The sequence below is a fragment of the Ambystoma mexicanum genome, chromosome 8, assembly GCF_040938575.1.
Source record: "Ambystoma mexicanum isolate Mex_15411 chromosome 8, UKY_AmexF1_1, whole genome shotgun sequence".
In the NCBI taxonomy this organism is placed as follows: domain Eukaryota; kingdom Metazoa; phylum Chordata; class Amphibia; order Caudata; family Ambystomatidae; genus Ambystoma; species Ambystoma mexicanum.
Window position 1 is genome coordinate 112,937,907 of NC_090929.1, and position 26,081 is coordinate 112,963,987.

Here is a 26,081-nt window from a genome sequence, read left to right on the forward strand (position 1 = left end):
GTCCTACTGTAGCGGTGCTGGGCTGCAGCCATTTCTCAGCTAAATCTTGTATCCTGTAGAACAGCTGTCTTGGGCTTTCTCCGGTCTCTCTGTATTTAATCCTGTAGGATTCTTCATCCATTCCAAACCTTTCGAGGATTGTTTTCTTCAGCTTGGCATACGGGGTATCGCCTGTGGGGTTGGCAGCTTGGTAGGCCCCTTGCATGACTCCGTTAGTAAAGGGGCCAAAAGAACGCCCATCTCTCCTGTGGCCATTGTGCTGCTCTTGCAATACGCTCAAAGTTAACAAAGAAAAAACTTGGACCATCCCCGTTTTGGTATTTTTGCAGAATAGTAGGCGGTAGAGCCGGTTGTGTCCTGGTCGCGGCTACAGCCTCCCCCAGATTTCTTAGCGCCTCTTTCCCTTGGTCCTGGGACGCGCTCTGCACGTGTATGGCTTGCTGCAATGCCTGGTGGCCTTGCACTTCAATCAGCTGCTGTAGTTTTTGTTGCCCTTCCGCCAAGGTTTCTATTACTGCTTCCATGATGGTTGTAGTAGTAAGGCGTTACCATGAATCCCACCCCTGCCACCACTGTTAAATAGCAGGCAGGAGTCAGTAATTCAGGTTAAATAAAAGAAGGGGTTTAATCAGGCATTCAGAACGAAATTGCAGCTTTTGTAACTCATATCACAAATAATGCAAAGTAAATAGGCTTCTCGCTGGCACTGTGCATTCAGAACCAAAGTAAAGAAAAGTCTTGCCTCGGGTTTGCCTTCTTTAAATCAGAGTTCAAGTGTCCAGGGGGCAGAAAGATATAAACGAGGGCGAGGAACAAAACAGACTTCAAGTGTGCATTGTTGGCTTTTCAGTCCTGCGCCTCAGTTGCACTGGACATATCACTGAGCCTTCCCCTTGTTGCTGCCGGCTTTTCCTCGTGAGCCGTGTTTGAACAAAGAAGGAAAATAAAGAAAACACCAAGAATGTTCCTCCTATACCGGCGTTGTGCTCTCGCAAATCAGAGCTCCGATGGTAAAATGCCACAGGAATTCCAAGAGCACTCTTTCCTTGCTGTCTTTTGCTGTGGTTTTCCAGATCCCTTGTTTGAATGTGCGGCTGTAGGGGCTTCCTCGGTCTTAGGTGTAGATTGACCTAGTATGCCCACTCGAATTCACTGATGTCCGGGCTCCACTCCTCTGCGCCCGCACTTTGTTCCTAGATGAAAGAATCGGGAGAGCTAATGAGTTCCAGGTGGCCGCTTTCAACCGCACCTCCAGTGCAATAACATAACTATACAAATTCCTGTTAGTGTGCAATCTGAAGTACCTGGGAAGGTTGTGTTGGGGGATGACGTACAAACTCTTGGAGTAGTTTCCAGTACCCCCAGGCCTCCCAGTAAAAGGATACAAGAGCTGACAAGAGAGGCAACCTTAAAAGACTCTCAGTTTGAGGTCAGGGAGGAATCCAGTACCTCAAACCAGCAGACACGGCAACCTTCCACTTCTAAAAAGAAGAAAGAGACCAAGGAGAAATCCAGAGTCTCTGGAAAGAAAGTCTCAAACGTAAACCTGCTCTGAAGATGAGGACTTCCCCGAGAGGACAGTCCCAGGTCCCCCCAGTGACCCCATCCCCATTTGAAACTGAGTGGGTGGACGAACCAACTCCTGAAAACCCAGTTTTGGGTGAAACAGAACTGGAGGAGATGCTTCCCTGCTTGGAAGATCTGGATCCTAGAGACCATCCTGAGCTGCAGTCGTTGCTTGCAGAAGGTGAACCCTCTGGGGCAGATTTCAGCAGAGGACAGAGAGCGTGTTCCTCTCTAGAAGGTTTAAGACAACAGACCGCTTCCCAGCTGGAAGGGCAAGAACCAGGGAAGCATAGACTACTGTGAGCCTACAGAATCTACCCCATGGGACTTCAGGCAATTGGTAGTACTCCAGGAGGAGAGATTTAGGCTACTCCAACTAGCACAAGAGATACCACTAACTGGTCACTTGAGCTCCAGGAAGACCAAAGAGAGGCTTTCTCTGTACTTTTACTGTCCCAAGATGGGTGCAGATGTTGACGAACATTGTAGAAGCTGCCACACCTGCCAGACCTCTGGCAAAAGTGGATCCAAAAACGTGGAACCTTTAGTGCACCTCCCAGTGGTGGGAGTTCCTTTTGAGACCTCCTACTTCCACAGGCTATTGGTTGTGGTAGACCATACTACCAGGTACCCTGAGGCTATACCTATGAACACTGTTAATGCCCAAGCAGTGGCTAAGGTTCTCCTGGGTATTTTTTTTTACCAGGGTTGGGTTTCCTAAGGAACTTATCTCTTACATGGGATCTAATTTGATGTCTCACTACATGCAGACCATGTGAAAGAACTGTGGAGTAACTTACAAGTTCTCAACTGCCTACCACCCTCAAACACACGGGCGGGTAGAGAAGTTTGACAGAACAATGAAGAGCATGATAGGTGCCTTAGAAGAACCCCGGAGAAGAAAATGGGACCTTCTACTGCAATGCCTTTTATTTGCTTAAAGAGGGGTGCCTCAAGCTGGAGTGGGTTTAAGCCCCTTTGAGCTCCTCTGTGGTCATCCAATCAGAGTCCCCTTGGCCGCGATTAAAGAGGGTTTGGAGAGTCCCCCATCCCTGAAGCCATTCCGTGTCACAGACTTTGTGCTAGGCCTCAGGAGGAGGATGGTACTTTTCATGACCGAAAGCAAAAGAAAATCTGAAAGCTGGTCAGGCTCTGGTCAAACATTGGCATGACCAGAAGGCCAACATGGTGGAAATTACTCCAGACCAGTTACTATTGGTTATGGTTCCTACAAGGCAGAGTGCCTTACAGGACAAATGGTAGGGCCCTTCAAGGTTGTAGGCAAACGTGAAGAGGTGAATTTTTTAGTGGACCTGGGCAACCCCAAGGAGGCCCTTAGGGTCTTTCAATCTAACCATCTGAAGACCTATGTCTCTAGACCAGAACTGGGAACTTTGCTTCTAGCCTCTGATCAAGAGGAGGACGACAGTGAGCCTCATCCTGATCTCCTCGGGGTACACCCTTCAGATGAGACAATTGAAGGAGTCAAACTCTCTCTTCAGATCTGACTGTGCAGCAACAGGAAGAGTGCAGAGTCAGTTTGCCTCCCTGTTTTCTCTGACACCAGGCTGTACCCCTTGGGGCCAGCATAATATTCTCACTGGCGACAATCTCCATGTTTAAAAGCAGGGGCTACAGAATGTCTGATCATGTCAGGACTCATATTAAGGAAGAGGTTATCCAGATGCTTGACCTCAGGTTTATAGAGCCATCTACAAGTCCATGGGCTAGTCCAGTTGTACTAGTGCCAAACGCAGGAACTAAATAATTGAGATTCTGTGTGGACTATAGAGCTCTAAATGCAGTCACAAATACTGAAATACTGATGTCCATCCTTTACCAAGGACAGATGAGCTGGTGGACACATTTGGATCTGCCAAGTTCCTCCACACATTTGACTTGACCTCAGGCTATTGGCAAATAGCACTGATAGACCATGCCAACAAGAAAACTGCATGTTCCACCCCAGGAGGTTTATACCAGTGTAGGGTTGTGCCTTTTGAACTAAAGAATGCACCTGCTACATTCCAAAGGATGGTGAACCAGGTTCTGGATGTGTTAGAGGACATCTGCATGGCATACTTGGATGACATAGCAGTGTTCAGCCTTGGATATGTATTGCAGGCTCTTGAACAGGCCCATCTGACCATAAAGGCAAGTCAAATTGATCAGACAAAAGTGGTCTACCTTGGCCATGAGGTTGGAGGTGGTGAGATTAGGTCCTTTCCTAGCAAGGTTCAAGCTGTACAGGACTGGGCCACCCCCACTACTCAAACCCAAGTGAGAGCCTTCCTAGGTCTAACTGGGTACTAGAGAAATTTAGTTGAGAACTATGGGATCATAGTTCTTCCCCTGAAAGTCATCTCCTCTCCAAAATTTCCTAATACGGCCAGATGGAATGAGCAGTGTGCAAAGGCATTTGCAGGGCTGAAACCAGCCCTCTGAAAAGCTAGAGTCTTAAGAGCTCCTGATTACAGCCAATACTTTCTAGTACAAACAGATGCTTCTCATACAGGGATAGGTGCAGTCTTACGTCAACTGGATGAGCAAGGCAGAGAACAACCTATTTGCTTCATCAGTAGGAAACTGAAGGACCGTGAAACAAGGAGGGCAACTATAGAGTGTGAGTGTTTTTGCCATTGTGTGGTCTTTAAAGATGTTTAGGCCATACTTGTATGGTTCTACTTTCCTTATTCAAACTGACCACCTATCCTTAAGATGGTTAATGCAAATGAAGGGGGAAAATCTTAAATTACTTAGATGGTCCATCAGCCTCCACGGGTTTGATTTTACCATTGAGCATAGGTCAGGATGCAATCACCAAAATGCTGATGGTCTCTCCAGAAAGAATGAACGACTGGCACAAGAGATTCATCCAGGAGTGGATTAAATCCTCCTGTCCCTTAGTCTGGTGGGCCGGACGAGTGGTTGGGAGAGTTTTCATCTCTGTGCCAATTTTCTTTAACCTTGGAGACCCTGAGCTCTTTTGCTGGACTCGGGGCTTTTTCATTTTTCCTCCTGAGTGGAGCCTTTTTCTCACTCACTTGTGTGTTTTGCTATGATTTTCTATGTTCCTTACCATTTTATGGAGTCTGGTAAATTCCATAGGCATCTGGTTTTGCATTTTGACACATAGAACTACATTTTCTTGGGGGAACTACTGTTCCAAAGAATAGTAAGATGACCCCTGTCTTACTTACCTTTACTTTATGGGTCCAGCACACACCAACCTATGTGGAGCGCTGGGGGGTTGCATAGTAATTCCTTTAACCCATTCCTCATGTAACATTTAGTTACACTAACGTGGTTTCTTTTTTACTACCTAGTGACATGTATTTGCAGGCTGACACCTCAGCTGCAGTGCTGCACACCATTTTCTAAAAATAGCCCCCGTCGTCTTTTTTCAACATTTCCTTTTTGTTTCTTCTATGCTCGTATTCTGTTGTTTGCATCAGGTTTGAGTCCTTTGCCTTTGGCAGGCTTCAGCCCTGAAGCCTGTCCAGGCTCCACTGTGTAGAAAGGCAGGAAGTGAGGGAGGGTCCCGAAACCTCCCTGTCATTGTCTCTAGGTGTGACTGAGTAAAACCAGTTTCTATAGGCCGGCTGGCTGTCCTACAGGACAGCCACCCTGCTTTGTGATAGACAGCTTAGGGCTGTGAATGAATGTGAACTTGCATAAAAAGCAAGGTTTTGGGGACTAGAAGCAGAGTCCACCACTGGAGGACAACATCCAAAGCAGAAGACGAGAGAAGATGCTAGCAGCACCCGCCTGGACCGCAAATTGCTTGGTGAAGCCCTGCAGCTGTGCTGATCCCGTTTTCACATCGACTTGGAAGACCCGTAAATGACAACTTCCTCCCTTAGGCTGGTGGGACCAACTAGCCTTGAGACAAACTCTATTTTGGCGCAGCCCCCGACTTGCTGCGACTTTGCAAGACTGCAGAAGCCCAATACCCAGGGCACCTCGACCACTTGTGAGTGTATTGTCTTCCGAAGTCCGAATCCGGCCAGATCTTCATGGGCATCCAGAGGAACCTACATAAGCAAAATATCTGCGTCCAGAGTCCCCTCACCAGAGTCCAGGACTGAGGGATCAAGGAAATCCTAACCCAAGCTTTTCGTTCTTCTTTGGCGGTGCCAAAACCACAAAGCCGCAGAATCCAAGAAAATCCATTGCTGCAAAGTCCCTCTCTCTCGAGTGCTGCTGCAGGAGCCGGCCAGACGTCCTCCCTTTCGTTACCAGGAAGAAGGGTCTACTGCATTGCATCGTGAAGGCAACCACTTGGAACACTTTCTTCATTTTCAAGGTAGTGTGGGGTTGGGGTATTTTATCCATTTGCCATTTGGGGTGCGATTTAACCCTACACTAAGTTCACCTCAACTTGCCTGCATTGGCCTTACAGCTTGTGCTTTCTAAACATGACTCCTCTTGAGTTGCTGTGATTTTTCTTTTAAACACAGACTATTTAAGAAAATGTTTCTAAGTAGAAGAGCATCTGAACTTTGACTTTGTCCATTGACTTTGGCTGTCCTGGCTCCCTAAGGGCCTCCTTCTGAACCTATTGGCTTTGGCAGTGCTTGTTCCCTTACAGGTTTTAAATGTTGAACACTATAATGCTGGGATAATAGACTGCCTGCATCCCTCTGGGAGATTATATCTGTTCTTATCACTTATCAATCTGTTCTGATCTAACCCTAACCTTTCCTTCCTTCCTTGACAAACTCAATATTGCAAATGTGATACTATCTAAATGCTATGCTGACCTCAAATGACGTCACCTCCGGGTGCTGGAACATGTGTAACATATGAATGAATTACTCACCTGCTTTATTGTTCACTTTTTTAATAGAATCCTAACTGAGAATTAATGTTACAGCTAATTACTGCTTTTTAAAGAATGCTTTAAATATCTTTGTGTAAAAATAAATACATTTCTCCAGCATTGGATCTTTCATGGATTCACATGCTGTGAATATTCCCAGTCGCCAGGCTGGGAATCGCTGGTTATTTTGATTTAGTACGTATCCGATGGAAAATGTTTGACACCTTGAGTGTCCCATCAACGTTGTTGTGGGTGCTTTTGGACCCCACCAATAGGACGTCGAGTGTATAATTATCTTTCACCTTAAAATACATATTTTTACAATTTAAACTCGAACCGGAGCAACCGACTCATCTACGGCCCTGTTGAAAAACATGGAGACCGTTGGACCTAAAAATCCTGATTCAGGCTCTGTGGGACATGCGGCCTAAAGAACATCTACGAAGTTCACAGGCATGTAGACTGTTTATACTGCCTCTACCCTAACCATTCACTGGAGGAATGTGAAATCTGTCTGGGTTTTACACAGAAAACCCTTAAAGACTGGAACCATCAGCTTACTTGTTGCCTTAATGAAGGGGCATACCCGGCGTCGAAAGCGAACTTGTCAAAGAGTGGGAGAGCTACCACTCACTCTGACAGGCGTTCGTCATCAAGCCACAGGTCCAGGTCTGAAGAATCTCAGGCGAAAAAACAAAAACCGGGTGAGCCAAAATCGGCGATGAGCCACGATGAGACCACACCCCCCACCCCAGTCTCTTGCTTAAAAAAAACACCAAGTGGCAGTGAAGGCTCCCAATGCATCTCTAAGCAGTTGTCAAAAGTCCCATCGACGAAACCGTCGGATAAAGGTTCAGGACCGTCGATCAAGACCACCTCCCACTCGTCGAGGACTTCCTTTCCAACGAAGGACAAACACAAATCCAAATAGTCAACGAAGACCCCGGCTTCGTTCTCGAAAAATAAACACCATTCGTTCTTGTAGTCTCGCGCTTCTAAAGAAGATCACAGATCCTCCCCTGGACAAGAGTCATCCACGTAGCAGCCCCCGATGACCAAATGGTCGACGATACTCGCTTTGAGGATGAAATCGACTACGAAATCGTGACATCACTCGTCGACGATCCTCTCGTCAACAACCAAAAAACAAAATCTTCCTGGAGTGAGGCTGCAGTTCCATCAACCCTGTCATCCATTACCACGGCTGAAGCCAGGGTTCAATTGGAATTACCTATCCAACAACTACAACAGGACAATATATCATCCTGCAATAAGGCAATCCGGAAAACCCCTAGAGAGGACAGATATCTTCCTCTAGGAGTGTCTCCTATAACCTACTCTGACATCATGCCAGATAAAATCTTACAGCATGAAATAACATCGGTATTTGAGCCTACTAGAGAAGATTGCCCACTGTCACGGATTCTGATTCCGAGGAAGGCAACTTATACAGGACAACCCTCCTGGTCGCCTCCCATCAAGAGGAGACAAAACACCTCTGAGGCTGCATAATGTATCACTTGGTTGTTACGACTGAATTGAGGGAATCACACACGAGCTGGATCAGTAAGCAGTCATTTATTAATACGCTTACAGGAAGTAAGCCAAGCTGCTTTCATAGCGACCCCCAGCCAGTACAACTTCTCCAACTGACCAACCTGGAACCTTCACCAGCAAGACTCCAGATTCCAGCTGTCAATAACTATGCACATGCAATGAATATTTGGGATAACAAGTTGCATGAATTACTCATAGGATCATAAACATGCACACAACCAATGAATAAGCACTCCTAACATTGGTCTTCTATCTACACCTTCGGGAACTGGAGGTATAACCCCACCATACCCCCTTTTTAAACCTGCATTCTTTACTCTCCCTGCAGGTACTCTCCACTCTGCAAACGCTGCTGGGACAACTCAATGCCAGGCTTCCACCTCCTCAGCCACAAGGTGTTAATCTATGCAAGAATGACCAGGGTATGCCAGGTCAGCAAGAGCAAGGGATCAAGGGCATTCAGCCAGGGGCAGCGACAAGCGTTTGCATTCGTCACATAGAGCCCAATCTCCACCTAGACCTCCACCTCCAAGAAGGGATAGTCTGCTCATAGGTGAACAAGAAGGGAAACTAGAGGATACAGATCAAGACACAGTTCCAAGGGACACAAGCTCTACTGCCTCTTCAACTTCTCCTCGCTGTGATACATGGGATACGGGTGATCCAGACCAGGATACACAGGGTAGTCCAGCACAATCCTCTCCTCCAGACGACATCCGTGCTTTCCACTCCATGGTATCCAAGACGTGCCAGGAATTTGGTTTACCTCCGGCAGTGGAAAAGAAAGATTGCTTTCTTTTTTATCACATGGGTAAGCGCAGAAAGGCTGTGTTTTCTGTACCCATTCTAGATCATGTTTGGCAAGAAGGCCTACGCACTCTCAAACATCCATTCTCAGAACCAGTACTTAAAGGGAGACTAGACAAAAAATTGAAGGCCCCTTATACACCAAAATGTGTAACCTCACAGCCCTCTCCGGAGTCGGTTGTGTCAGCGGCAGCAGGTTGCAAGGCTCGTACATAGCACAAATGGCCACTCCCTTGGACAATGAAGGCAGAAAAATCGATGCCTTCAGTATAAAAGTGCTCACCATCGGGGCAACACCTATTAAAGCCGCCAATGCCCTTGCAATAGTGGCTCCCTACGACTGAGAAATATGGCATCGCTTGGCTCCTATATTAGAGCACTTTCCAGAGCAGCAGCGGAAAGAAGCCATGTCACTGGTACATGAAGGCGAGGAGGCCTCAAACCACTGTATCAATATTGCAGGAGATCTCGCAAAACCGTGATTCAAACAAATTGGTAATGGGATCGTCGTCCGAAGTAAGGATGGCTATGCTGCACCGACTTTAGACAAGAGGTGCAACATAAGGTGGTGGACATGCCGTTTGAGGGAGAGAACGTTTTTGGTGACAAAACGGATGAGGGCCTTAAAACAGTGAAAGCAGACTCAGATACTGCTAGATCACTAAAAGCTTTACAGGGCAGAAGGTCTTTCCGTTGCTTTTGAGGTGCCTCGGGACAATCTAGGTTCTCGTCCTCAAGGGATAACAAAAATGACGGCAGATCGGGATACTTCTCCCAGGGATACAAGGGAAACTAACGCAGATCAACCACATATCATAGAGGTAGACGGAATGAGGCACAGCAATAACTGCCTCAGAGACACACCGGTGGGAGGAAATATGGCATTTCATCTCCATAAATGGCAAGCAGTTACAAAAGACAGATGGGTGCTAGATGCCATACAGCATGGCCACTTTTTGGAAGCGCACACAGAAACCGTTACCTCCCGTAATGGTGTTGCACCCGCACCTTCCAATTCTACAACAGGAAATGCGCCAAATGTTAAAGAAACTGGGAATCGAAAGGGTTACTCCTATATCAAAGGAAAAAAGGGTATATTCAAGATAATCCATCATCAAGAAGCCGGACGAGAAGTGGCGTCCAATCCTGCACTCGCGAAAGTTTAACAAAAAAATCAAAAAGCAAAAGTTCAAAATGATCACACTACAAGATGTAAAAAGGCTGTACAACCCCACGAATATCTAGCGGCTTTAGACCAGCAAGACGCTCACTTCCTCCTCTGAATACATCCTAGACACCGAAAGTATATCAGATTAAAGGTCACCGAAAGTCATTACCAGTTTCGAGTATTACCATTCGGCCTCAAATCAGCCCCCCAGGACATTCACCAACTGCCTTTCCTCAGAAAACAGGGCCACCAGTCTACCCATACCTAGTCGACTGGTTGGTTCGAGGTCCCAACATATCAAGAAGCAACGGTTTCTCTGAGACAAACAGAAGCTCGTCTCCAAAAATTGGGATTTGCAATCAATTACGACACAGTTCCATCAAGAAGTTTGGTATTCTTGGCCGCACAATTTCTCATGCGACAAAGCCTCGTCAAACCCTCATCCGACAGAGTGAAAAAATGTATAACCCTGCCAAATTCCTTCATTCCAAACAAAAAGTCATGGTATGCAAATACATGGCTCTACTAGGCACCCATGTCATCCTGCATTCCACTAATACCCAATTGCAGGCTAAAAATGCGGCCGGTACAAAGAGGTCCTGGTCAGACAAAGTCACCATCACCCTGGCTCTCTCAAATTCGCTGAAATGGTGAACAATCCTCGACAACATCTCAAAAGGGATGCCCCTAGTAGAACCCACTCACCATATGCCGATCGTAACCGATGCCTCCCTAGGAGGGTGTGGAGCTCACCTAGACAAGCACCAAGTCAAAGGCCTGTGGACTCCCGAAGAATCCATCCTCCACATAAACGTCCTGCAGCTGTGGGCGGTACATTACGCCCTAAAGTCTTTCCTTCCTCTAATCAGGAAGTCAGTGGTGCGAATCTTCATGGACAATACCACCAAAATGTTTTATCTGTGCAAACAAGGTCAAACACCCAATCTCAAGAAGCACAGACCATTCACAACAACATTGTGTTACAAGTGTTCCACCTCCCGGAACACTAAAATGGCAACAAAACAAGATGGCCATTTTGGTAAAATGAGCACCCATGGGTGCCTTTTCTGTACTGTTGAATTCCGAATCTCGCTGAAACTTTTGTGGGAATCCTGCTGGATCTCCAGAGACACAAATGAAGTCCAAAAGTCCGCTCACCAGATTGCTGGATCTTTGTAACAACGAGAATCCGACCAGCGATATTCAGTCTTCTACTGTGCTCCTGAAAAGGCACCAAACCCACAGAGCGGCATCCAGCCACGGGGAAAACCTTGCCTAGAGCCTTCCCCGTGATCCTGTCTGCAAAAGTCCTTCCAGTGTCCCGTCTTCTTACTGAAGGAATTCAATGACCAAGTTTTTGGCTGCAGATCCTGAAGTCCTCATGCTGCAAAATCCTCTGTGCTGCGGTACTGTGCTGGCTTGGGTATTTTACTTAACTTAAGCCTTTTGTGATTTCTCTATAGCTTTGGGGCGTTTTCTGTGATTGGGAGGTCACTCATCCAGTTCACCCAGGCCCCTGCAGAATCCTCCTAGAGTGTCTTCTGTGAAGCCCCTGGACCCCCAACTAATTCTAAAAGTAAAGTACTTACTTGTTTGAACAGTCTTCCTTAGGAACTCTAACTTTTGCTACTTAAGAACCTATTCTGACCTGTCTGCTGGACACTAGACCCCAGTGACCCCCCTTCTGCCACTGAGAACACTCATGCTCCAAGAATAAGGGAAAGACTTCTAAGGATTGGGCCTTTTGCCTAGAAAAGAGAATACGTATTTAAAAGTGACTTACTTGCAAAAGAAGTTGGTTGGTAACTGTAACTGACATTGAACAGTTAAAAAAGTTCCTACTTACCTTGAATGTGTGATGCACTATTCTGAAAAGTATATGTAAGGTTAAGTTACTCACCTGTGAAATGGTTGTGCCTCTTTCCCAAAAATAATGCTGTTGGTTTCACTTTATTATTCCCGTTAGGATAATTGTATGATTGCCCAACTGGGTCTTGCTTCGCCTGACTTGCTGTTAGCCTGTCCAGAATAAGTCTGCATTAGGTGTTACCTACCTAGAATAGCTTTCAGTCATTCATAAAGTGTAACACTGGGTTTTGCTTTCCCTGGTCTGTTTTAGACAGACACAAAACGAGTATTAGATTTACACCTGCCTTTAAGTTGCTTATAGCTTGTGTAAAAAGTGTATAGGTTTTACTTACCTTGAGTATAACTGTGTTATCCTAAAAGTTAGTTATTACTTCCCTTAGTCTGTCAACTGAAAAGCAACTGTAATTGAATATTAGACCACAAGGTCCAACCCCAGTTTATACTGTTCCTAGAATCTGTATTTCACTAGATCAGAAACGTATATTTTCAAGTTGATATTACTATGTGATCTCTTGCTGAGCGTCACAGTACAACTGATAGGGCCTACTACCCTTGTATTACTGAAAGTAATCTTAAAGTAACTATTGGTTTTGACTTCTCTAGAACTCCTATTAGGTGTGCCAAATAAGGTTAAATGCTCTGGTCTGTGCACGTTTAATCATAGTGTTGTGTTTTTATAATTGTGGTTATATATAATGTGATAGTACTTATTTCCCCGAAGAGTTATCTGGGCCTACTTGTATTTAAATAAAGCATTAATTTTTTTATAATACATAGTGTTTCAGTGTTTCTTTGGAGCATTGTTATTACAATTTAATTTGTACTGATTCTGCAGCCCTCTATGCCTCCTAAGATAAGCCTAACTGCTCTGTCTACGCTACCATGAACTCAGGTGGTACAGCCTTATACTAAGAGTGGAGTCTTGTGCTGTCTCAGCTGTATGGTTTTGATGAAGTTGTGTCGGACTTCAGAAAAACTGTCCTAACAGTGGTCTCATGAAACCCCCTTTTGTTCTGCTATCTTCGGTACACACCAAGTTTAATCGCCATTACGTCCTCCAGACGAGTCTCTGAACTCTACAAGCTTTAGGGGCGGACTCTCTGTACCGCCGATTCGCGAAGGACAAAGTATTCCTCTCCACCAATCCTTACTTCATCCCAATAGTACCATCGGAATTTCACAAGAATGCAACCATCACTCTGCCTACATTCTTTCAAAACACCACTTCCCCAGCGAAGAGAGCTCTACAATCTCTGGGTGTTAAAAGGGCATTAAAATATTATCTGGGACTGCGCGTGCAACGCATGAGGAGCTAAACACACCGGCTCCCGGTGGCCGCTACATTTATCCTAAATTATAGCCCCTTTCTGCTATCCAAAATCACCCCATCTGTTTATGAGCAGAAGCGGACACATCAGAGCAGCCGTCGCTGCACTTTGGGGACGAATCGGACTAGGGGGCTCTAGTGCCAGCTCAAAGACTGCTGGCGGGCGATCTGCGGCCATTGTGGCGTGGGAGGTGGCGACTGCCCGCCTCTCCCCCCTCCGAGGCACTCCGAACACGGCAGATCCCAGGCGAGGAGATACACCGAGGACACGCCGACGGGCTGGAAGGCAAGACCCTGTGGCGCTCCACCGGCGAATTGTCAACTGTGGCCCCTCCCGCCCGATCCGGGGGACATTGCATTCTTCTCGTTCCCGGCAGTGTAATGGACACGAGAGGGCCCCCCCTCCTTCCTGAAGCAGCGGAGGGCCACTGCACCCTACGCACGGACCTAAGAGCCACCGTGACCGCTTGCCCCAGGACCGGGCCCACAATGCCTGCCCTCCCCAGGCGATCTCCCACCACCCCCTGTCAGCGAGACTGCATCGCCCGGGGTCGAGTCGCAGCACGATAAGAAGGGCTGAGTGCTGCGCTCCCCCGCTGGTGGACAACACGTTGAGAACGGACACAACGGCAAGGTAGGAGTGCGTGTGGGGTGGGGGGCTTGCACTGTCTTCCCCCTCCCCCCCACGGCTCCTCATACACTCCGATCGGCGACAGGGCCCACGAGCCTGTGAACGGAACTCTATGTTGTGGGAATAAGCACTGGCTAGTGCTACGCTGGTGAACAGTGCAGTGGCAAGGTCCTGCATTTGTTGGGAAGATCATATTCCCCCCCCCCTCCGCAGGACCTATGCATAATCGGGCTGTGGTGGGGGTGCGATGGCAGGAGACAACCCTCGGAACAGCTCCTATGGGGCACCAGTGCAGCAAAGGCGAACTCTCCCCTGCACACACTGCACCCTCCCCACGTGCCTGGCAGCCCTGGAAGAGGGGGTCCACATCCAGGGGGAACACACTCTACTGTCTTCGGCGCCGCCCTTTGTGTGGGCACACCGTGGACACCCTGTGTTGCTGCGACATAGCATTCTGACCCACGCGTGGTCCCTCCAGGCCGCAACACCCAACCTCCCTGTCTGACAACGAGGAATACCCAGACCTGCTGCCATACCGGGCGCGCCAACCGCAACATGGGAAAAGAAAAGTCTAAAAGGCAAACTCTTCAAGGTAAAATGGGGCCCCTCTCCGCCGAGGGACTCAGATTCCAGAAGAGGAAGGTGGTAGCGAGGAACCCCACGACCCTCCAATCTCTTTGACAGACCTCACTAAAACGATTGGGGACTCGAGAACATCATTGGAGCTCAAAATGGGAGGCCTATCCACAGAGGTGTCCCTCATTCGCCAGGATTTACACAACCTGTTGGCTACGGTCGGTGAAGCAGAACAGAGGGTGTCAGTCACAGAAGACACCGTCCACCGGCTGGAACAAAAACTCGCCACTATCACCCAAAAAGTCACCCAGCTGGAATATCGCGCTGAGGACAGCGAGGAAAGGGCGCGTCGTAATAATCTCAGGATCCTTGGGATACCGGAGAAGGAGGAAGGCCCCAGCGCTGAAATTTTCCCGGAAGACTGGCTGGCTCGCGTCTTCACTCCCAAAAAATTATCCAAATTCTTCTCCATAGAAAGAGCACACAGGGTGCCCACCGGTCGCCCTACCCCTGGTGCCCTGCCTAGAACAATAATTGCACGCCTTTTGAACTATCGAGACCGCGATGCGATCCTGCAGATGGCAAGGGGCTCCGGCCCGATCACATACAACGGCTACAGGGTCGGGTTCTACCCCGATTACACCAAGGAAGTTCAGAAGGCTCGCCAGTCGTTCGATTCAGTCAAGAAGAAACTCCAGTCGCTACCTGTCAAATACGCCCTGTTCTTCCCGGCACTACTTAAAGTCCACTACAAGGGCACCACTCATCTGTTCTACAACCGTAAGGACGCATGGGATTGGCTTGAAACACGAGTCCTCACTAACTCTAGAGCAAGCTGCGCATCACCTGGCCCGCTGGCGCAAAAACCCCGGCCCGGGCAACCCTCGCCCCCTCTATCGCCGACAAGTGCGGATGGGGACATCACGCAGCACTTGACCAACAGCCCCACAGAGAACGGATGAGCCCTCCGCAAAACGGGGGCTGACCTTCAGTGCAATGACACGGGAACTCTACCCTAGCGGCCGCCGCTCATCCAGCGGCGTAGGCACCACCCCAGTCCGGATCATCCTGAAGAAGTTCTCTAGTTACAAGTTTAATGTTTGGGCGACAGGTGCTCCCAGTTGGGGGAAGGGGAGTACAGGTTTGGGGGAGTTTTTGGGGTACACGTAACCTGAATCACAGGATGAGAAGGCATGACACAGGCATATTCTGGCATGGAAATCAAACACTGTCAACAGGTGGGGCCAATGATACCCGAGCTACCCAGTTATCGATCACACAATCACAAGGCAACCTCCGGACGTCTCCCTCTGGTGTATACCTCCACACACCTCAAAAATATACAAGACCTCCATTGATCCTCCCAAACGCCCCACTACGCGACCCACGCAGATAAAGTAAGCACCAACGCGCTATCCTTATTGTCCTGGAATGTTAACGGCCTTGGCTCCAGCGTGAAACGGAGATTGGTGCTACAGTATCTTAACCGATATTCACCAGACATAGTTCTCCTCAATGAAGCACATCTGATTGGCACAAACTGCAACTTCTTCATACGTTCCAATTACCCGCACACCTACCAAGCTGGATTCACAAAAGGCGCCAGGTGTACAATGATACTCATCCATAAACGAGTTTCCATACAAGTCAGAAAAGTAATGACCGATCCCCGAGGCCGCTCTGTGGTACTATTCGCTGACATCTGGGATGAGAAATGGGGCCTCGCCGCAACCTACGCCCCCCTACGCTCACTAAAGAATTGCTGGCTGAACTGTGGAACTTGCTCCTGGAAGAAGAAGCCAGCCTGTGGGTGATAGGAGGAGACTTTAATGATGTGATGGACGTCACTGTCGATAGATCTTATCGGAGACCTGGAACCCGACCGGCCTTAACATTGCTCGCCGCGTTTGCCAAAGCACTGGGGCTAATAGACACATGGCGCTCACTACATGGCGATGAGGCCGGATTTTCCTTTTTCTCCAGCATACATAAACCATTCTCAAGAATTGATTACGCCTTCATCCCCCGCAGCACAACCCATAGACTCCTATCAGCTGAATTCCTTGCAAGAGGAATTTCGGACCAGTCTCTGCTCCTTATAACCATGAAGAAGGCCGGGCAACGTCCAGATAGTAACTGGCGTCTGAACACATCACTTGCGGCTCCCTGAAATTGCAGAAGAACTTGAGAATTATACTGCAGAATACTTCGACGTGAACGAAGGCTCAGTGGAATGCCCGATCTTGATCTGAGAGGCATATAAAACGGTCCTCCGAGGGGAGGCTATCTCGGTGATATCCGCCCATCGGAAACAACATGCCCAAAAGGTCAGGGAGGCAGAGGCGCAAGTACTAAGATGTGAACGGCAAATCCTTGCACATAACACTCAAGCAGCAATGGAAGCCCTGATCACGGCACAGGAAGCCCTCAGCAATATAGCCCTGGACAACGCACAAATGGCACATCAGCTGGTCCGGAGTCAAATTTACGAACGAGGTGATAAAGCTAACAAAACTCTGGCCTGGTTGGAGAAACGTGAACTGAGCAGAGGACAGGTGCATGCTATCAGATCTCCGGAGGGAGTGTTGCTGACGGAAGACTCTGATATAGTCGAAACCTTTGCTGCCTACTATAAGAAGCTCTACACCCCACCCGCCGGACGCCCCACACTCGAGCCTTCGCGCTATCTTGACCGGATTGATATCCCAAAACTCTCACAACAGCAAACAGACCTCCTGAACACTGAAATCACGGAGAATGAAATACAAGAGGCGCTCGTACAGCTCCAGCCCAGGAAAACCCCAGGCCCCAATGGCTTCCCAACAGAGACCTGGAAGTGCCTAGGCGGCGCACTATCGACTCATATGCACCGCATGTTCTTACGTAGTAAGGAACGAGGAGCACTCCCCCCGGACCTCAGGAAGGCGTGCATAGTCGTCATACATAAAACCGGAAAACCCCCGAAGGAATGCGCCTCCTACCGTCTCATTTCACTGATCAACGGAGAGGCCAAGGTTCTCGCCAGAGCACTTGATAATAGACTACTAAAGGTGATTGAGACACTCGTCCACCTAGATCAATGTGGATTTATGCCTAACAAATCCACTCACATGAACTTATGAAGAATTCAACTTGCTCTGAGCAGAGCCGCCGAAATACCAGCACCACTGGCCCTCCTGGCGGTGGATTTTGAAAAGGCATTTGACTCTGTGGGATGGGACGCCTTATGGGCAATCATGGTCAGAATGAACCTGGGGCAAACATTCATATCATGGGTCAAACTCCTCTATGCACTCCCGGAGGCCACTGTGAGGGTGAATGGCAGGTCCTCTAAACCATTCCCTCTGGGCCGAGGTACTAGACAAGGGTGCCCCCTATCCCCACTTCTATTCCTCCTCGCCATCGAACCACTAGCAATAGAGCTCAGATCAAACCAAAACTGGTTTGGATTCGCCTGGCCTGGGGGAGGGGAGGACCGACTTTCGCTCTACGCGAATGACGACCTTATATGCCTCAGCAACCCGAGTACCTCATGCCCGACCGTCTCCCTTATCCTTAAGGAATATCAAAACTTTGCTGGCCTGAAGGTGAACAAGGCCAAAACCATTTACTTTCCCGATCCAAGGAGGTGAATCTGCGATTCCAGAACCTTGCCCCTACCATGTTTGCATCAGGGAATTTAAATATCTGGGCATACGGCTTGACCCGACACTAGAGGGGTTCCTCCAACTCAACCCTCAACCCGTATTAGAACTATTTAATAGAGATGTCACCCACTGGCAATGACTCCCCCTATCGCTAATGGGCAGGGCTGCGCTGTTCAAGACGATGACCCTCCCCAGACTCCTTTATGTTCTCCAAAACTCCCCGCTCACTATCCCCCCAGGAATCTTTCGCACTCATTGATAGGAACCTCCGTACACTGCTATGGGAAGGGAAGCAACCCAGAATTGCCCTTAACACGCTCCAGAGATCAGTATGGGAAGGATGCATCGGTCTACCTTGCATGCGCACGTATTACCTAGCGGCGCAGGTAGGGTTGGTGAATGATTGGTTACACGCAGACCCCACACTGCCACACATCGGCATTGAAATGGAGACCATGACCCCAGTCCCCCCTCTACAGGTCCTGTATGCCGCCAGCAATCAGCTCCCGACACTGCCAAAAATAACACACCATATCCATCGCGCCTGGCGAGACGCACACAAACTGGTTGGCTGGAAAGTAAAGCCTACACGATCCCAACCCATATGGCATAATGCATACCTCCCGGAAATAATGAAAATGGGCTCTTTTGAACACTGGAGAGCAAAAGGGATAAACTCACTAGCGTACGTGATCCAAGGGGGTCACCTCCTATGCTTTCAGGCTATGCAAGAGCAATTTGGCTCGACACCTATGGACCAGTTTCGACATGCGCAATTGGCCCACGCCATTTGCACCCAGTTCCCAGACATAACAACTATACCCCCCCCTGCTCTCCCATTGAGACCAATGTCCTCCCGCAATGAATCCCCTCAAGGGTCACGTCTACCCTCTATCAGGCCCTCAACTCTTTCGGGGCCACACAACTTGATAGGCTCAAGGAAAGGCGGAAGAGTGATTTGGGTGAACTTAAACCAGAAGACTGGTTAGACACATTAATGTCCCCCAGACAAATCGGGATAGAAGCAAAACTTAATACAACTTAGAATCCTCCACCGCTCTTACTACTCTCGCACTGCTTTGCCAGGTGGGGGGGAACCGAAGATGGGACATGCATCAGATGCAAGAGTGAACCGGCCACCTTCTACCATATGATCTGGGACTGTCGGGTGCTGCAGGTCTTCTGGGGGGATTGCATCGACACGATCTCTACGGTCCTGGCGACGCCAATCCCTAGAGATCCTAAAATGACACTTCTGTGCATCTGGGGAGAAGTAGACCTGACAAAGTACGAAAAAATGTTTTTGACTGTCGCGCTGGGGGCGAGCAAAAGGCTCATCGCTGCCAACTGGGGTTCTGCAGACCCACTGCACCCGAACCGCTTGAGTAACGAACTAAACAGATGTGCAACTTCGGAGCGCCGAATCTATAACGCATGGGGCTGCCCCCGTAAATTTGAAAAGATATGGGGTAAATGGCTTGATGCTCAATGAAACCCACCCCTCCCCGTTGCCCCCCCGTCCCTCCCCCTCCTTCCTTCCCCCCATTTTTTTTTCCTCTCGCTCTTCCCCTCCACCCTTCCCTCAAATCGAAGAAGTAAGACACAACCAGTACTGCCAGCATTTATTTGTCTCACAGCCGTCTCATGGCCCCTCTGCCCAGCATTGCCATTGCCGCTGTCGATATTGCCTTGCCTTTCTGATGAATGCCTGTTTATTTTTATGTTATTGTTGTGCTGTTTAAATTCAATGAACAGTTATTCAAAAATAAAATATTAACTGGAACAGACAAAATCATTTAGATCAACAAAACAGCTCTTTGTCGCCTTTGGTCCCTCAAACAAGGGGGAAGGCCATCACAAAACAAGGCCTAGCAAGGTGGATATCCTCAGCGATTTCCTTTTGCCATGCAAAGGCCAGCAGGCCACTGTGGACTGCTGCTAGGGCACATTCTACTAGGGCCACAGCCGCCTCAGCGGCTTTCTGGTCGGGAGTGCCCGTCAAAGACATTTGCCAGGTGGCAACATGGGTAGTGCCTCACACATTTACCAGGCACTACTGCCTACAACAGCAGCACACGGAAGGCGTGCAGATGGGATGAGCAGTCCTTCAACGGCTGTTCCAGTAAGGTAAGCCCCGCAGCTTCCGGGGTGTTTTTCTTGTACTTGCGTATGTATACTTCTCGCATGAGCGCAAAAAATGAAAAGGTTTCTAATCTTTGTATGCCTGGTTATTTCTCCTCCACACATGTATACTGCTATAAAAATCTATTCACAGCATGTGAATCCATTAAAGATACAAGGCTTGAGAAGGGAGTAGTTTCTTACCTGTAAATCCTTTTCTCCAGCATTGGTATCTTTGATGGATTCACATGCACCTTCCAGCCTTCCCTTTCAGGCAAACATCCTCTACAGGGGCGTTATCCTCCAACTGGAGTGGTTAAAATCTGAGGGGAATCTGCTGGTGCAGAGCTATCCACTCAACGTCCTATTGCTGGGGTCCAAATGCACCCACGACGACAAGGTGTCACACATTTTCAATAGGAAAAGTACTGAATCTAAATAACCGGTTATTCCCAGTCTGACGACGGGGAATATTCACAGCATGTGAATCCATGAATGATGCCAACGCTGGAGAAATGGAGTTACAGGTAAACTACTCCCATTTATTATATAACTTTAAGTGTGTAAGTGTTTAATTGGACACTTGTATTTACTGGTTTCATTGCACAGCTCTACAGTGCACATTACCCCTCTTAAGATAAGACTGGCTGCTCAGTCACACTACCAACTTGTGTAGTACAGGCCTATATTAAATGGTGGGTTACCTAATACCAAGATATAAGTCTTGTGTGTAGTCCCACACCAGTTGGACTGCACTAATTCTTACCTAACATGCAGTTTTTATACTAGTCTTCAAAATTATATTTGTGATTGCGTTATACACTGTTATTTCCGAAGCACAACTCCAGTTACCCCTGATGAATTTCACTGTGATCTGTCAATATATCCCTGTATAGAAAGGGCCAATAACCTACAAAATACTACTGTTCAAGCAACCTATTTATTGGTTGTACAAACTGAAATTTCCACACACAATGACTGTGGATTAATTGATTTTCCCTGGATTGTTGTGGAAATTTGCAAGAGCAATGCATGTTCCTAAAAAGTCATTACTTACTCCCCCATACTTGCCACTGATTACGAATGTGGTGCCGTTGTACAATAAAGTAAAGTACATGTTCATTTACTCTTGTCATTTGTAGATTACACAACTTAACAACAAAGTGATAGAAGGACAGACGTTACTCGGCCAGAGACGAGATGATGCAAAAAGCTTCAAAGAAAGGAGTCAGTTCCAGGTATTGCTCTTTGCATGAACCAGCTAAAGCTAAAGCAATCCTTAAGCATGTAACCTTAACAATCTCTCTGCACCTGGAAAACCTGCCGCTTGACCTGACTTCAACCACCTAGGTTCTGCAATAAGTCTTGGCCTTCTCCTGCTCCACTTATTTTAACAACCTTATGCTGCACACAGAGCTCCAGATAAGATTTTCAAGTTTGAGAATTAAATGATAGTGAGTAAGTAAAATTGTATTCCCCTTCCAATTGGGGTTATTTATATTATGAGTAAGATATGTTGCATCACCAAAACCAATATCCTTTTGCAAATCCTACTTCTTGGCAATAATTTATGAAAATTGAAAGATGTATTTTTTTTTACTTTAGTTTTTATTGGTATTTTCATATCAAACAAGCAAACGTATAACAATCATTCCCCACCCTCTCCCCCCCCCCCCAACTCCGGGTCTGAGAGTAGATCAGTGTCCCATCCTTTGCTCTGCAGAGCGATTCCCCCCCCCATCTGGCCAGCGAGTCCTTGTGTTGCGAAATAACTCAAATAGATGAACCCCCTCATTAATCCGGTTCTCGAGGTGTGTCCACTACTATACCCAAGAGTCTCATGCTACGAGGGCACCAACGCTGCCTTGGGCCATCCAACAGATATTCCAGCAAGGCTGCCCAGTCAGGTCTAAACTTGTGGTGCTGTCCTTGAATAGAGTATGTAAGCCATTCAAAAGCCACTAAGTTCCAAAGCTTAGCCACCCATTCATGATCGTAAGGAGGGTCCTTTGTTTTCCACCTGCGGGCCAGTACCATTGCTGCAGCCATCATCATTATTGCGTAGAGCTTACGGCCTGCCTTGCTCTTGATTGCCGCTAACGACCCCCCAACCCCAACATCGCCAATCCTGTGTTTCTCCCAAGGTCCAGTCCCAATACCAGACTAAGCGCCTCTCGAAATCCCCGCCCAGTACTTCTCTATGGCCGGTCACTCCCACCAAATATGCTCCGAAGAGCCCTCTGCGCCACAATCTCTCCAACTTAGGGGCCAGGCTCAGGGGTAATTTTATGGAGCTTAGAAGGAGTCAAGTGCCACTGGGTAAGGAGCTTCAGCCACATCTCCCTTATTTGCAGAGATCAGGTCAGCCTGGGTATCTGTCTCCACAACCGACCCCACCCCTCATCCTCTAGGACGGCTCCGGTAGCGGACTCCCACGCCTTCATATAAGCACGCACTGGTGGATCATCACCGGCCTTCATAAGCCTATAAAAGTCCGAGATCAGGTGCTTATCCCCTGATTCTCTACTAAGAAACTTTTCAAAGGGTGTGAGTTGTCGGGTTGCTGCTTGCTTTATCGAGGGGTGACTGATCCAATGTCTTAATTGGCAGTAACGGAACCTCCCCCCCCCCCCCCCAAAGTGAAGTCTAATTTACACTGGTTAAAGGGCTTAACCTGACCCTCCCCAAACATATCCCGTACCATTCTACATCCTCCCTGTTGCCAAGCCTGAAACGCAGACGTGTTGTAGGGGTAAACTGTGGATTGGTAAATAAAGGTGTGTAGGGGGAAGGGTGCGTCGTTAGATGGGCCTGCTGAACCCCCTCGTCCCAGGTGCGACCCACTTGGGCCAGAATCGCGCTACAGTACATCCTAATCGGCCTATCTCGCCTCGGCTTCCACAGAACTCCCTCAAGGTCCTCCCCCAATACCACCCTATCCATGGCCCTCCAAGTTTTCCCCCGATCATCCTTCTGCCAATCCCGAAGTACCCTCAACTGCGCCGCCCTATAATATACCCTGAAGTCGGGAAGACCCAAGCCCCCCCGGGGGTTCGCAACACCTTGAGCGCTATTCTTGGGGGTTTGTTAGCCCACACAAACCTGCTAGTGATTTTATTCAAAGACCTAAAGAAGGATGGGGGAACATTCACCGGCAGGACAGCAAAATTTTACAAGATTTTTGGGAGGACTGTCATTTTTATGGTATTAATACGTCCTAGCCATGAAACTGCAAGAGGCCCCCAGTCTATTAACTTATTCTTAAGTTTATCCAGTAAAAGTGGTTAATTTGCGTAGTAAAGGTATTCCAATTTTAGGTCCGTTTTATTCCCAAGTAGGTAATGGAGTGGTCCACCCATCTATAGGGTGAGCTGGCCTTCAAGTCGCCAAGTGCTGAGGTCAATATTGTGAGATTGAGAATTTTGGTTTTAGAGGGGTTGACTCTCAGCCCTGCCACACTCCCAAAATGAGCCAATTCCGCTTCAAGTGTCGGTATGGTCGTGCTTGGACAGGTAAGGGCGAGTATCACATTGTCAGCGAAGGCTGCGATTTTATGTGATTCCCTGCAAAGGGGATTCCTGTTATTAGATGGTTAGAGCGTACCTCTTCGAGAAACGGTTCCAGGTAAAGGGCATACAGGATTGGGAAAGCAGCAATCCCTGTTTAGTACCCCTTTCGACACATATCGGCTCTGAAAGTTGTCTGTTCACCACCAGTCTAAGGGTCGGGCTTCTATAATTGGCTCTAATCCTGTCCATGAATTTAGGACCGAAGCCCATCCTCAGCATAGCCTCAAAAAGGAATCCCCACTCCACCCGATCAAATGCTTTTTCTGCGTCTATTGCCATGAGGAGAGCAGGGATTCCTCCTTTATGAGCCTTCTCCACCAGGTGGGTCAGCCTCCTAAAGTTATCGCTGGTTTGTCTGCCTCTAACAAATCCTGATTGGTCCCGGTGGACCATCTTTGGTATTAGATGGTCAAGCCTCTTAGCTAGAATCTTAGCATGAAATTTGGAATCAACATTAATTAAGACAATGGGATGATAGGAAGCGCATTCAGTTGAGTCCTTGCCCTTTTTGTGAACAAGGACAACTTTTGCCTCTTCCATAGATCGTGCAGTTGCGCAGTCCCTTCCCATCTGGTTGAATAATTTAACTAGTATGGGGGCAAAAACTTCCCTATGGTTCTTATAAAATTCCGCCATGTAGCCGCCCGGGGACTTGAGAGTGGGCAGGTCTCTTATTGCCGTCTTTACCTCGTCCTCTGAAATATCTCTTTCCAAAGCTTCACTCTCTTCCAGGGTTATGGAGGGTAAATGCACCTTATCCAGGTACTTTCGCTGCTCCACCTATACCGGGACTTCAGACGAGCACATGGCGGAATACGAGCGAGATAATTCCCTCAGAATATCCTCTGCATTAGTGGTAGTAGTCCTACCCCCCACCCTGATCTTGGTTATTATCTTCCCTGCCTGCTCCTTTCGAAGCATTCTCGAGAGCAGTCGGTCGGCCTTATTGGCTTTGATGTAATATTTCTGTCGGAGATACCGAGTCTGGATAAGGTCTAGTTGGCCACGCACTACTCTATACTCCCTTTTGGTAGCATGAGTCTGATTTGGCCCCATCTTGGCCATTATCCCCCTTAGTGCTTCCTCTAGGCGCGCCTCCTCCAGTCTCAGCTCCCTGTCGCGTCTTGCCTTGATTGCTATAATAGATCCCCGCAGGGTAGCCTTAAAAGCGTCCCACCTGACTTGTGGCGTTGTGTCCCCTTTGGGGTTCTCACCAAAAAAGCGTACTATATCTTCCTCAAGTTCCCGAGCCAGTACAGGATCCTTGAAGAGGAAAACAGGGTAGCGCCAGCTCCACAACCCCGCGGGTCTGGCCCCCATCTTCAAAGATATGGACAGGGGAAAATTATCCGACAATGTTGTAGATCCCGACGAGACGTCCAGTACCCTCCACAGAAGGTTGACTGATAGCCAGATATAGTCTATTCTTGAATGGGACCAATGGACGTGAGAGTAAAAGGTGTGCCCCCCAGCCTCTCCCTGTACCTCCCGCCACACGTCAACTAGGGCCAGATTGGTGATTTTCTCCTTCAGGGCCTTTGATGGTTTCACCTGCGGACCCACCCCTCCCGGAGTTCGATCCCGTGCTGGGTCTCATGCAATGTTAAAGTCGCCAGTAAGGATGATGGGGGACTTGGCAAACCTTTCTAGCTTCACGAAGGCATCCTGAAGGAAGCCATCCTGTGCAGTATTAGGAGCATATAACGTTGCCACCGTAATAGAGAGGTTGTTGCCCTCAAGAGACACCACTAAAAACCTCCCTTATCGTCTGTCGTTTTCCCGCTATACGTAGGTCCAGCCCATCCCTGAGAGCCAAAAGAACACCTGCTTTCTTTGCTGATTGTGTCGCCTGTAGCGCCCTGGCGTAACCCCAAAACTTAACCCTTCCCCTGTCAATCGTTCTAATATGTGTCTCTTGAAGCGTAACGATATCCGGCCTTTCTCGCCTTATTAAGCGTAAAAAGGTGGAGCGCTTTATCGGCGAATTTAGGCCGTTGACATTGAGAGAAGATCTTCAACGCTCGCTGAGTAGAAATAGTGGATCAATATAGAGAGAAAAAAAAGGAAAACGATACTGTCCCCTGCTGAGCACAGTATGACGGCTGGCGCCCTCTTGATGGGCCTCCATTCTCTCATTCGCTGCAGAGCCCCTGGATGCGTTGTGAACCCATGACTCTCCCAGGACCCCCTTTTCCCCTAGCAACAATGGAACGACTGGCCTCAGCCCCCCTCGAATCAGACCTCGAGAGTCGTCCCAACGAATGCTCCCCAAAAGTTCCAATGCGGGATATCCCAATCCCATTCCAAGATGTCCTGTCTCTCCTCCACCCCACCCCCTCCCCAAAGACCCCAGCTAACTTGGGCGCATGAAGCCAATCTAGACAGTTGAACTTTTGCTGCTATCATGCCCACCCCAGCCAT

At 48.2% G+C, this 26,081-nt stretch overlaps 1 protein-coding gene across 3 annotated transcripts in view; it reads left to right on the forward strand.

The window, feature by feature from the left end:
- The window catches only part of GOLGA1 (golgin A1), an 804,100-nt gene that overhangs the window by 509,281 nt on the left and 268,738 nt on the right, over window positions 1–26,081 (forward strand). For all 3 annotated transcript variants that reach the window (XM_069609438.1, XM_069609440.1, XM_069609439.1), the window contains one exon: window positions 21,234–21,329. In XM_069609438.1, the coding sequence (XP_069465539.1) occupies window positions 21,234–21,329 (96 nt within the window). The remainder of the gene's footprint in view (window positions 1–21,233; window positions 21,330–26,081) is intronic.